Here is a 14,457-nt window from a genome sequence, read left to right on the forward strand (position 1 = left end):
CAATCGTCAAAATTTTGGTGTCGATCATTCGATTTCATCCTGGACACTACAGAAAAGGGGCTAAAAGTGTTAAAAACCGGAATTTTCCTTTAATTGATGGCTCCTTCTGAATGCTTCAAATTGTAGCTTCTACTTTCTGTTCCTGGTTCTATACCTTAACCTTTTGCAGGGTTAACCATAAGACGTGTATCCAGGGTAGGAGAGGAAGCCCTGACCTCTGCTGAATCCAGACAGCCTTCAGCCTTAGGGACATTAGGACAGACACACAAATGAAATGAGTGATTGGACTATAGTCAACAAAAATCAAGTTACGCGGTTCAGTTTCATTTTGATGTTTCAGATTTCAACTTATTTTATTGTTTTTTTTTTCTATAAAATAAATGCAACTAATCATTAACTATTCTAGACTGGAAAGAAATACTGCAGTGTAGGGCTGCAACCAGCGATTATTTTGCGAATCGATTAAGCTGTCAATTTTTTTTTACAATTAATTAACCAATAATCGTATAGCCAAAGGTTCCTTAAAGAAGACTTTTTTATTAAATTAAACCAGTTTGTTCTCAATATTTTCCACTTGAGGAGTTCTGGATAGAGTATATTGAGACTTTTTTTCCATCTTAAATGCAAAATGTTTATATAATTTTTTTCAAACCTGATATACTTACTGCCCCAAGTGTTCTGTCCTGTTTTAGAGTCTCTATACTCCGGTTAGCAATTCATCGATTACTAAATTAGTTGACGATTTTTTTCAATGATCAATTAATCACAATTAATCCGATTAATTGTTTCAGCCCTACTGCAGAGCCATATTAGTGTGTTTATGGCCGTTATTAGCAAACATCAGGAGGTCCCTATGGCAACTGCATTGGTGATAGGAAGCATCCTGCTTCCTCTTCCTAGCTCCTTTCTTACCACTAGCTTTATTCAGATATCATCTATTAGTGACTGCATGCGCCCTTTCACTGTGGTTTTAGGGTTCTTAACGATTTGAATTATTCGGAAAAGGCCCATGGTTACATTTCATCTTCCTCTTCGGCTCATCTAAGGCGCTTGGTGACCAACCTTTAAGTGTTGCACCACCACCAACTGGTAAAGACTGGAACAGTCTTATTAGGCGTTGTAAATTTGTATATGTATATACCGTATGTACTTGTATTTTTGCAAAGCTGAAACTTTGTAAGTTTTATTCATAATTTTTTCAAACTTGTATTCTCAAAGATTAAACATCAGATAACACATATATGTAAGAGTTAACAACAAAGAATCAATAGAAATTTTAAGCTAATTCAGTTTTCTGAATTACCTTTACAAATACAGACACCTATTTCTAATATTTAATAAAATAAAATAATAGTATTTCTAATAGCTGGTATCAAACCCCATAGTAGGACTCTTTCTAAAATAAATGTAGACATGAAGCAACATAAACAAACAATAGCAGAGTAAAATCCTGTGGTGGTTTATAAGGTTATTGCAACAAAATCTGTCTATTCAGCCTCATTGTTAGATGATTAAGATGTATTGAAAGACACATCTATCTGGCATGAGTCCAATTTTTAATAATTGAAACAATATTAATGTTTGGTTTTTAAATGATAAAAGTATGACGTTTCTTTTAAAATAAATAACACTTTGGTTATATGATTGTAAATCTCCAGAGGTGTCAAGTAACAAAGGACAAATACTTAATTACTGTACTTAAGTACACTTTTTAGGTACCTATACTTTACTCCATTACTTATTTTTCTTCCTATTTTTGACTTCTACTCATTACATTTTCACACAAGAATCTATACTTTCTATTCGTTGCATTTTACTCTTGGATTTGGTTTATAAAAATTTATTTCATATCATGTGCTCCATCCAATGCAGATCATTAGCTCCATCCACATCTAGTGAAAACTAGTGTAATTGGATGAGTCATATAACGCAAACACTCATTGGTTAGCTAAAGGAAATCATCAGAAGCAAGCTGGTGTTCTTCAAACTGTAAACGTGAATTGTCTATGCCATGCTGCAATGTGGGATTCAAAAAAAGATGTTAAAATGTCAGAAAGGTCGGACAAAGGCGAGAGCGTATCGGGAGATGGAGACCAACAAGACCTCCCTCATCCTTGGCCCTATCTCAAACAATTTTTCGAAATAGTTGAAAAATTTAGCTTTCAATTCATATAGTGGCATCTGGCTGTTTTTTTTAAAGGTTACTTTATACTTTTATACTTTAAGTCGTTTTTGGAGCACATACTTTTTTCACTTTTACTTGAGTAAAGAGGTCAAGTTGATACTTCAACTTTTACCAGAGTGTTTTTAAACTGCAGTATCTATACTTCTACTTCAATAACAAATGTGTGTACTTTTGACACCACTAAAAATCTCTAAATTCTTTAATAGAAACTTCATAGTTGGGCTAATAAAAGTTTCTTTCCCTCTGAACGAAGCGTGAAATGGACTCTAATGTCAAGCACTAATTTCAAATTCACTGGATCTAGTTGATGTTATTGGAGGAGCTGCACATAAAGCTGTGTATTTGACCAGCAGAGAGAGGAGAGCTGAGGCTGCCAAACCTTAATCACAAATACAAACAAACAAACAGATGGCAGCCTGCAGGCTTTTCCAAAATACTATCCTTTTACAGAGTACAGTAAATCAGTGTGTGCAGTGTGTTTAAGTAAACAGTGTGCATGTATGTGTGTGTCTGTTTGTGTGTGCGTTTAGAGACCCCGAATGAATACAGGAACTCAAAGACAGGTAGATTGCTTTGGCCGGCCATCACTCAGATGAAGTGAAGGCCCAGGCAGCAGCAGTGTTGGTGTCAACAGACTGACTGCGGAGACCACACACAGCTGAGCTGGTGGCTGCAGCACTGACCCCTGCTGGGAAGGCTGAAGTATTACAGGAAGTCAGCTCAGACTGGATTGTTTTCCAGCAGATGTCCAGAATCAGCAGTGTGTTGTCCAGATGGTGTCCAGGAGGGACATAGGTTGGTCTAACTGCCTGCTGCAAACAGCAGCAAAGCAGCTAACAGCTTTGGTAATGATTAAAGTTCCTCATTCTGTCTCAGGTTTACCTGATCCACTTGTTCAATAGTCAACACAGATAAATTTATAGATTAAGCATGTTTATGGCTTTGTAGTCAGAATTTAAAACAAGAAACAGAGATGCTGTATAACCAGAGGTGGGTAGTAACTAGTTAGGTTTTCTCAGTTACATTAAGTTGATTAACTTTTAAAAATAAATGTGCTTTTAGGAGTAGCTACACTTTATTTTGCTTTTACTTAGGTAATATTCTATCAAGAGTATCACTACTCTTACTTAAGTAAATGTTCTGGTTACTTCCCATCATGAGCAACGTGATTAACATTCAGAAACGTTTAAGTCTTCTTTCCACTTGAAATACGTATATATGAAAAAGGGCTGTGCAGTGGGTAGCACTGCTGCCCTGCAGCAAGAAGGTTCGGGGTTTAATTCCCCGCCCGAGGTCTCTTTGCATGGCATGTTCTCTCCGGGAACTCTGGCTTCCTCCCACAATCCCAAAACATGACTGCTCAGTTAATTGGCAAATGGCTCCTTTACTAAAAGTTGCATGCAGAGTACTGCATTTATGCAGATTTTTTAATTTGTTCTGATAACCAATGATCCAGTTAATTAAATAACTAACTGTAGAGATTGGTTTCATAAGTAACCACTTTGTAATTATATTTTTGAAATACTTTGAAATACCAGTATTTGCACAAAATACATTCCGTTATTTTAAACTTAATTCAAATGTTATAAGCCAACAATTACTCAGTTCTTGAGTAATCTTTTTACAACTGTGTTATGCTTTGGATGATTACTTTATGCTTTTATTTGAGTAAAATGTTCAGGTACTCTAGTCACCTCCGTGTATGACTGTTAGAAAAGTGGACTATAGTTTTTTTTGTTTGCTTGTTTTAGTCTTTTTTTTTTTTTTTTTACCACAAAGTCATTGAAATAAAGAATGGAACAATGATACAAAATTAATGAATCTAAATTAAATGACAAAAATATTTCTAATAGAATAAGGTTAGAAAATAAATCCTGAAAAAGAAGGGAAATTCCCAATTTTCAGAATGATGAAAAAAATGGATGAAAGAAGAACCATTGTGTGTTACAAAAATGAAATTTGAAAAAAATATGTGTAAGAAGGAAAGTTTAACATCATAGACAGTCACTTTGTAACATGGATTTTTTTCATTTAGATTAGATTTTTTTTTAATGTAAAAGAAACAATAAAGAAGTGAGTAAAGTAAATCACTAGCCACAAACTATAAGTTTACCTTTTATAAATGTGCACAAAACTAAAAAAGTTTAGTCAGTAGTTTTCTATGCTGCCTATTTGATACAAACTAAGCTACTTCTCTGGTCTTAAATGAATTTAATGAGTTCCATCTCTGCACACTAGTGCACATTAGTGCAATGCTAGAGCTCATGGAAGAAAAATAACTCGGCGAGCAGCATTGAAGGCCAAAGCTAACGATATACGACTGCATGTGCAGGAAGCAGATCAAATCAAAAAGTCCTTCTGGTGCCTCTCGATTGAGGATGTATAAAACCATCATCTAACTTGTGGTTAGGATGAATTTTTTTGTAGAGGATTCATCAGAACCCCACAATAAGCAATTTGGTTTGACTAAGCTCTGCTTTTATGAGCACTTTATAAGTAAACGCAACCATATGCTGGGAAGAGATTGGAGGAATCAATTAAATGACAAGTGAACCCTTATAGCAATTTAAAAGTGGTTTAAAGGAATAAATGTGTCCATGTCTGTGCTAGAGAAAAACTAAGCAATACGCTGAATGCAGAAACAACACAAAACAGACTGAGTAGACGACTTACATGAAGCATTACATAATAACGGAACCTGAATAGTCGTTTTGGTTTAACTGAGTGACTAGCTTCATTAGTTATAGCCACAAGCAGTGCAAGCAAACACATCACCTCGTGAGAGACGTTACAAACCCTGATCCAAAACCAGCGATGCCAAAGATAGGTCATAATTCTAACTGTAAATTGACAGACCGCTGCATGGAGGACACATGGGCTTTGGGTTAAAACCTGGCTCTGCGGTCTGCGACTGTTGCAGCTTAAACAACTCAATGTGTGAGTGTGTGTATCTGGTATGTGTGCGTTCAGATCAGGTGGGCAGAGAGCTGAGCTGCACACATGTCTGCGGTTGTGGTCGGCATGTGGGGAGCAGCATTCCAAGAGTGAAAGGAACAAAAAATATCCTTCGTTTGACATTAACAAGGTTAATAAATGCCCATCAGTCAGCCTCCATCTTGGGGCCTGTTAAAGAAAATTCAGCTGTGCATACTTTCCACTCCAGCGGCCCTGCTTGATTTAAGGTTTCTGTGCTTCACCAAAGAGGAGCAAATTGATCTGCGGCCTCGTGCTTTAAAGCATAGGTTGGGGTTTGACAAGGACGATCTTTAATGTGCAAGCCAAAGTGAAATAAAATTCAGTCAAGCAACTTATGAATGAATATTTAATTAAAAAACATGTTAACTAAGAGCATTGCCTTTTTATGTAAAAAAAAAAAAAAACATTTAAATTTGAGAAAGGAAGCTTAAACAGGGCATTTCACCATACAACAAAAAAAAAAAAATTTAAATAACAACATGCCAGGAAATTTAGGAAAAATAAGTAACATCTGTCAGAAAATCTTTGTGTTTCTGCATTTTTTCCTGACATGAAAATAAAGTCATACTTTTCGTCTGAGAGCAGGCAGAAGGGCTCGGCCTTGCAGCGCCGACATCACACAGGTTTTTATTTAGAAAACGCTTTCAATGACAGACAAGCTGCAGATGTGTGAGCTCAATAACTGGTAAAGAGTAGAAAACAGGCTTTTAGTTGAATCCCCTGTCAGCTTTTAGGAAAGAACCATTCATCATCCTTAGATTATTTTTTTTATCATATTATTCACAGATGTGTTTGGCTTAATGCCTGCTGTTTGTCTATTAGGATAGAAAAGGACAAATAAAGAAATCATGCACTTCACATATATTTTGTGCTCAAAAGCAAATCCCAAAGAATGGAAGACTGGAAAAAGAACTGTGCAGTGAAGCCATCATCCTGATTTACATTGATATAAGGGTTCTACTGTAAGAGTTGGCTCTCTTTCCATGGATAATGTATCAAAATTACCAATCCCGTAACGGATTGCACTCAGTCAGGCTCATGTTTAGGTGTAACTGGGAGACAATGTAAATACTCATCGTCGTTTTTGAAATGGCGGAGGTGGGTAATCATCCCCATACATCCCAAATCAGCCTGGAATTTAGTGTAATGGAGCCTCAGTGTTTATTAGGCAACTGTGGTTGTTTCCGCATTTCTAATGACTGTCCTCTTCTTCGCAGCAGCTGTAATTGTAGCTGGAACAAGGAATAAACTTTGGGAGGTTCCCACTGGTCGCTTCACATCCTCATCCAATCACACTTGGAGCCCACAAGGGGAACACTGTCAGTACCACCACCTGCAGGAGAAAGTAAAAATCACAGCAGATATCCCCCCAAAACTGGACGGGACATGGGTGTCAACAAGGTATATGTCCATACACAGTTTTTTCTAAGCAAACCGGCAACAACTTGCTGAATATCCAAGTAACGGTTTTTCACTTTTGTCCTTAGCACACTTTATAGTGTTACTGTAATCTGATCTCTTCCTCTAACCAGGAAATAATTGACAGAAGATTCTAATTTTCCAAAATTAGAATTGTAATTGAACTTTGTGACAAATGAAATAACTATATAAAACTTGTAAAAACATTCAATTACATCATTTATTTGCATAAATTTTGACATATTACGCATTTCTATATGATCTTTTATATGTTTTCTGTTCACTACATGTGTCTGATTATGTAAGTCAGGGTTTCAAGAACAAAAACATCACACTGATGATGCAGAGGTTTCAAAATCTCCTGTATCAAATATGATAAACTTGGCTTTAAAGGGCTAAAAACAATATCATTATCTTTTGGTTACCTGGAAAAGAGAATCATTTTAGGCATCTGAAATCTGTAGCTCTTTAGACACTCAACAATGGCTCTTAATTTCTTTGGCTAATAATGATAAAGAGACAGCAATTATTTTTTTATATTGGTATGCATGTTTTAGCATTTTCTCCACTGACTAATTACATTGTATTTCCAAAATAAATTGACTCTAAATGGTAAATAGAGCTTTTTCAAGTATAGAGACTTGACCAAAGTGCTTTACACTACATTCAGTCATTCACCCACTCATGCACACACACTGATGGTGGCATGCTACATTGTAACCACAGCTGCCCTGGGGCTCACTGACAGAAGTGAGTGACTGTATAAAGGGCAGCTACCGGGCCCTCTGACCACCAGACCTTAAGCTTTGGTCAAGTCTCCTGAGTTGAAAAATCACTGAAAACACTGTTGCAGCACAAAAATACAACAAAAATATATTTAAGTGGGAAAATTAATTTTTATTTTTTTTACAATTTTGCACAAATTTCTGCAAATTGTTGAAAATGTATTCATTCTCTTTTCACAAGCTGTTTCTGTCATCCTAAAACCTAAAGTTTGAAATGACCTGGTGCTTATCTAAAAAAGAAAATCTCCTGTGGTTGATATGTAGTTGTTTTTTTTTTGTTTGTTTAAAAAAAGAAGCATGTAATATTTGAGTCTCTGAACAAGTTTAAATAGTTGAACTGAAGTAAAAAATGTCTCTGGATTGTAAACTTTGCAGAAAACTGACAAAGAAGAGTGAAACATGATTCTACAGTGATGCAAAAACACCAAGATACAGCCATACACAGTGACTAATTCGATTTTTCTCCTTATATGCTCAGATGTGAGGTCCGACCTGGTCCAGAGTTCCTCACTCGATCCTACACCTTCCATTCCAATCGTCACTTCCAGGCATTGCAGCACTACTACACTGAGAGCAGCTGTGAGGACCCAGCCTACTCCCTGATAATCAGAGGCAAGATCCGTCTGCTCCAGGCCTCCTGGATCACCCTTGGGGCCACCGAGGCAGACCACCACCTCAGCAGAGTGGGGATTGTGCTACACAGCGTGGCAGCCAAGCAGAGGCTGGCGTCCAGGCTGCCCTCAGCCTGTGTGAGCCTGAGCATCAATGAAATGGTGCTGGGAAAGCCATATGAGCTGTACAACACCCGCGCAGGGAGAGCTTGCCTGGCAGCAATGGGCTTCTCTGTGGCGGAGATGGGTCTGGTGCGCGTGGAGAAGCAGCACCACAGCCATGGAGGAGAGGTTCAGGAGCTGTTTTTAGGGGATATTCACACAGACTGGGCTCAGAGAACACAGCACAGACCCACAGGGTACCAGCAGCCTCTACAGAACGCCATGGTGAGAATCCCACTCGGTGATTATTGCTATGATCAGGGAGAGGAAATTATTGATGATTGCAATAAAGTCCAATGAGCAGATCAGTTAGTTTTGCAATGGACTGCAGTATCAGACATTTCAAATGACCAAAGATTTGTTTGGAGATAGAGATTTAGCACTGTAGAATACAAAAAAGGGTCATGTTACTTAATTTATCACAAGTTGATTGTTGATGCGGATCTTTACTAAAACATTGCAAGCCATGGTTAAGTGCTCACCAGGTAAACATTTCAGAAAGCATTAGAATAGATTCATCCATCATGTTTCATGATATTCATTCAGATTAGGATTTAAAAAAAAAAAAAAAAAAAGGAATAACTTTTTTTTTCTCACTGTCATAGTTTAACTAAAGATCAGATCCAAAAGCAGAAGACCAAACAGGGAGACCAGGAAAAAGGTTTAACAGGTTTATTAGGAGATTGTGAAGAATCCAGTGTTGCTCTGAACACTGCTCAACCGGAACTGAAACTGAAGACACTGCGGTTAGTTCAGGCTCGGTGGGAAATTAGATTCTCGAACTTGAAGAGGAGAAATAATTTGCTGACTCACGTTTCCAGAAAATGGTTGACTCTTATTTACTCCATCCTGTATGCTGTTGTTCCAGTGTTTGTCTGATTTGGTGGAGGTTTGAACAGGGTTTACCCAGAATGCGGTAGTTTGTAGGTGAACAGAGAAGCTGACTGCCACTCAGATTTCCTGTGGTACTTGAACGGGTTGTAGTGGAGATGAATCCCTTGCTCAGTGTGAAGCTCAAAACGATCTCTTGGGGAAAGTAGGTTCAAACCTCCAGTTTAAATCCTTAGCTCAGTTTGAAGCTCAGATGATCCTTCCAGGGAGAGAAGGTCCGAAACATCCAGTTTGCAGGATGACTTCCTGCTGAGAGGCAAAGACAAAAAACAAGATTAAGACTCAGGTTGACAAGAACTCAGTTTGACTCAGCAAAACTCAGCTTGGCTAGAGTACCCTAAACTGGCAAACACTCTGGCGTCGAGGTAGTGGCAGTCAGCAGCTTAAGAGCACTCCGTTAATGAGGTAATCTTCTGCAGGTGTGTGAGGAGACGGAACAGAACCAGGCGCCTCCTGGTGGAGGAAGGGAGACAAACACAGAAACACAAACACACAGACAGGAATCCTGAAGTTCACAAAATCAGTGGATAATGGTTTTGGCTAACGCCTTCAAAATAAAAGCATTTTAGCTTTTTCAATTACATTCTTTGTGTTATTTTCAAACTTATTCGAGGTTCCATGAAATTCTATTTAGTAACCCATTACTTCCCAGAGGTGGGAGATGTGGAGTCAACAATTAATCTACATGTCATGTATTTGCTCTGCCCAGCCACTGAACAAGGTGAGTCCAAATATGCACAATTCAGTTCACTGGGCAGATTTGGACTTACCTGCTTCAGTGGCTGGGCAGAACAAATACATGACATAGAGATGACCTGTTGACCCCACATCTGTTACCTTCTGACACATATACTTAAGGGTATAGTCAATAGTTATTGGATAAGGAGTCAGATTTATGTTGTGGCCCTCATGGCCCAAACCTATGAGGAGGAGGGTAAGACAGGTAAAAAAAAGAAAAAACAACATCTCAGCAAAGCATTTCAAGGTCAGAAGGTCTCCATAAAAACCACTTGATTTTTACTACAGTATTTTCTGTTTGATGTACCATTAACATCACTTACAAATGTATAGATTTGGAGATTGCTAAAAGCTACAATAGTGCACTTTGGTCAGACGAGACAAAGAATTAAGGCAGTTATAAGACAAAGGATAAATAAATAAAAAGCATCTCATAGAATATCGTGGGCCTGTTTTGTTCTCTGAAAACTTGAAGAACATGAAGCCATCGTGATCTCTTTATAACAAAGTCTCACAAGATTTGAAATGAAACATTGCCGGATTCTACCAGGCTACTAGAATAAATAGGTAGCGGTAATTACTGGTTCTTTTACCAGAATGATGATAAATAACGTGTCCAAATTGGCACAGAGATTGTTCCCAAGACACAAACACTAATTTTTTCCATGGGTATCATCTGTCTCTGTCATCCTACAGCATCACATCCACCCCTGCCCCGTGTGTGCCCTGGTGTACCGCTCCTCAGAGCAGCGCCCCCCTGTGTTACCCCGCACGCCTGCGGTTCCTCTGTCTCTGGCGGGCCACTGGGTCAGCCAGCGCTGCGAAACCCGTCCCAATGTACTCTTCCTCACCCGAGACTTCACCTTTAATCCAAAGCAGCACGCCTGGGAAGGCATCTACCGTCACTACCTGGATTCAACCTGTTCACAACCCACTTTCACCCTGAGAGCCATGGGGCACTATGCTCAGGGAAACCCCCACTCCAAACTCTCAAGAGCCTCTGAGTTTGTCTTCAAGGTAACACAGGTTAAAGTCACAGCCATGGACGAGTCCACTGCTAAGCTGCTGAACAGCACGAGACCAGGGAAGTGTGGACGAGCCAGAGACTGGAGGGTCGGGGTGGAACAGGACTTGACTTTAACAAACGGATGTCCTATGCTGGGCATCAAGCTGCCACATAAAGAATACGAGCTTTTCAAGATGGAGCTTGACCATAAAAAACACCCACTGCTTTTCACCGGAGAGAGACCGACAGATGGGTCCAGTCCAGATCGACCACTGAGGCGGCCCACCTCTTTCCAGCCTCCCATGGTGCTTTGCAATGGGGGAGAGACTCACCCCTACTTCTCAACTCTTAAAAGCAAGCAAGTACAGTTAGCAAATGGGACAGTGAATCTGGAAACACTAGCGTTACTGGTGTTTGGATCCGCACTGTGCAGCTGGCTCAGTGTTTATTAAAGATGTTCTCTCAAAAAAACCTGGATCCCAGCTAAAGCCAGTGATGGATGTCGTTTGGCAGCTGAAATCCTCCCCGCCTTTAAAGACAAGAACTGAGAAAAAGAATCAGGAGGGAATCCTTTTTCACATCTGGAACTCAGATGCCACCTTTAAAAGACCCACCTGTTAAAGAAGACACTGATCTGGGAAGAACTGAATTTAGATGCATAAGTACGGTTGAAAATATTTATCCCTAATCGCCACATTCCAGCAAATGGTTGAATGAGGCAAAGCTAAAATAAATTGGTAACTATTTTATTAAGTGCAAAAAGTTAGTACTTTGGATTAACTCATGTTAATCTTATTTTAAAACAGACATTAATTTACATTGGCTTTACCAAGAAACACCATAAGTAATTCACTTTGAACGCAACATGTTCCAGTAATTTCTTAAAACAAGTTGCTAGATGACAGAAATCTTGTAAACAGCCGCCACTATCACTGCTCCACAACTGCTGTGGTGTAAAATATTGTTTTATCTTGATGCTCTTAATAACATGTCTGATAGTCTGTCTATCTACCTGCAAAGTAATCTAATCAAATGAGTATTTATTTTTACCACTTATATTATATATTTACACACAAAGAGGATTTTTTTGTTTTGTCTAAAATGTTATCTTTGTCTTTTAATGTTTTCTATGTCAATTAAAGAGGACTTTTAGTAACACTTTGGGTTTATTTGCTCATTCAAACCTGATCTCAACTGTGTTCATTCATGGAAGCATCCCTCTGGATAATTGCATGCACAGCAGGGCGCCACCTGCATAGCAATTCATCTTCATGAATTATCTGCATTAAAACATGGACTTTGACAAAGCATCAGATGTAGTCATGCGATACTAGTTCTCCAGACTTTAGCGATAAATCTTTTAAATGCAAAAAGTAAAGAGGATTGGCTTTTCTGGAATGCATGTAGCTCTCTAGAGCATCCACCTAATGCTCAGACAGGTTGAGAGGTGAGAAATGTAAACTCAGGGCATGTTTTCTAAAATATTTAATCACAGATAAAATCTTTCTTTTAAATAAAGAGCAGTCACTTAGAGGTTAAGTGTAGATTCCTCACATTTTTTGGAAAGTGGCACAGCAGGACAACCTTAAACATACAACGCTTCACATCCCAAGCAAAGCCAAGTATTAACGAAACCCAGTTAACCCCAAACATAAATCCAATTAAAAATCTGTAGCAGGACAAAAATTTCTGTTCACTGACAGTCTATCGAAATCTGACAGAGAAAGATCTAATTTCCAAAAATATGAGACGAAACATTTTTAAAAAGACAAAACATTTTTTTAAACTTCACACCTTTAAAGGGATATTGAGTAAGAAATACTGCCATCTAGCGGTGAAATGGGGGTATTTAACCCAAATACACACTGTCCTCTAGGACGTCACTGCCTCAAGCATGTATCGCGCCAAGGGTAGACGCAGTTGTCAAAAATCCTCAACGTCTCAGATGTAACGATGTCAACCAATTCTTCATGGAGTTTTAACTCAGGTGAAGATGTTCGTCATTTCTTGAATATTGCGAACTGCATTTTAAAATAAAACATGAAAAAAAAGGAGAAAGTTCAACAACACAGACACAGAAGTGGAATGAACGTTAACATGGTTTCAAGTGCTGCTGTGTTCATGATGAAGGCGGACTTAAAACCGGTAAAAAAGCTACCAAACCAACGTAAACTTACAATTCAGTACCAAAAAGATCGGTATATGTTGGCAGGATTGACTCTTATGCTTCTCTGGTCACAAGCTAATTAAAGCGAATGGAAAAAAATCAGTTTTACACCAATTTAGGCAGGACAGTTCACTACTGGCTTTCTCAATAGCTCTTTCCTCCTGGAGAAGGCTTGCTCGATGTTTATCCTGGTCTTTTGATGTCTATAGTTTCTTTTCTTGGAGATGTGAAGCCTTTACCTTTTTGTGCTGCTGCATATGCATGTCCTGCATTGTCCTACACTAGTTCAATCTTTCCGTTGTTGGGTTAGCATCTCCAAATGATCTTCACCACCAGTTCTCAATCACTCTGAGCTGTTGTTATTCCACACCTTGGTGCTATTTTATCCTTCCCAGTATGTGTATTTTCAAGACTAATTTATAAACTAACATCAAATTATTCGCTTATGAAAATGTATTTGTTTATTAGTTAAGGTAAAAATTCACCAATAACAACAAATATGTAAATGCAGTCATCGATTTAAGGCAGTAAAAAGGAGAAAACGTTACACAATGTGCCTTTAAAATTTGATTTTCATGTGATGTTTGCCTGTTAGATCAGTATTTTCTCTGTTTCTTCATTAAGACAAGAAAATGACTTTAATTTCAAGCACAAAACAGCTCATTATCATCAGAATCCGGAGTACCAAGAAGGGCAGAAGTTTTACTTCACTATTCTTTCAAATTGGTTTAGAAAATCTATAAACTGAGACTGAGCGTATAAAACCAATGTAACAATAATGATGATGCAATATTGGTTTCAGTCTTTTTATTACTCTGCTTTATATTCTTCAATGCTTTTAATGATACGTCACCATAACTAGAGAGGAACTACGGGTTTTAGAGAAGAAGTTTAACAGTCTAGCACCAACAGCTGTCAAAACCCAAATCAGAGCTTATGGGAGTTTTTAAACAATTTTACTACTGCCTTCCACTTTGCAAGTCTGCTCGTTCACTTTAAGGTCTCATTTTTCCCAAGTTTGCATGAGAACGGTCATGTGTAAGATTTTTATATGTCCACACAGGATATACACGAGGCTCTGGAGGGTTCAGCCCTCAGAAATCACTGACAATCTGTTCAGTAACTGCTGAAATATTCATTCTTGACCAAAGAGGTGGACCGACCACACTCTCAACAGTATTAGCAAAGCTTTGCTTGAAATGTTTCCCGATGTTGCTGTTTTATTTCAAGTAGAAACAGAAAATTAAAGTTAACCTCGGCTGCAAAACATCGTTCTCTATTGGAAGCCCCCATAGTGAGTTAGTGCACTGCGTTTGATAAATATCTGTCATATCTGGCCTGCAAACTATTCCATAGACATCCCAGTGCACATTCTCCTAAAAGCACATTGATATCAGACAGCTGTCAGCATAGAAAACAGTCTCTGCAGCCAGTCTGTGAATAAATGAGCCGAGAGAAGCAGAAGTGAGGAGGTAGTTGAGAAAAATAAACTTTATGCTCTTTGTTATGACTAACGC

General features: G+C 38.4%; 1 protein-coding gene across 2 annotated transcripts in view; it reads left to right on the top strand.

The window, feature by feature from the left end:
- LOC107101136 (protein APCDD1-like) overlaps window positions 1-11,936 on the top strand; it is an 18,023-nt gene extending 6,087 nt beyond the window's left edge. Inside the window, exons 2-4 of one of the 2 annotated variants that reach the window (XM_015399924.1) lie at window positions 6,382-6,562; window positions 7,844-8,363; window positions 10,464-11,936. In XM_015399924.1, coding sequence (XP_015255410.1) covers window positions 6,382-6,562; window positions 7,844-8,363; window positions 10,464-11,225 — 1,463 coding nt within the window. In that variant the 3' untranslated portion in view covers window positions 11,226-11,936. Of the gene's footprint in view, window positions 1-6,378; window positions 6,563-7,843; window positions 8,364-10,463 lie in introns of both variants that reach the window. The other variant, XM_015399923.1, reaches the window with a different exon arrangement.
- The last annotated feature ends 2,521 nt before the right edge of the window (window positions 11,937-14,457 follow it).

Source organism: Cyprinodon variegatus, unplaced genomic scaffold (assembly GCF_000732505.1).
Source record: "Cyprinodon variegatus isolate N-32 unplaced genomic scaffold, C_variegatus-1.0 Scaffold1056, whole genome shotgun sequence".
Taxonomy (NCBI): domain Eukaryota; kingdom Metazoa; phylum Chordata; class Actinopteri; order Cyprinodontiformes; family Cyprinodontidae; genus Cyprinodon; species Cyprinodon variegatus.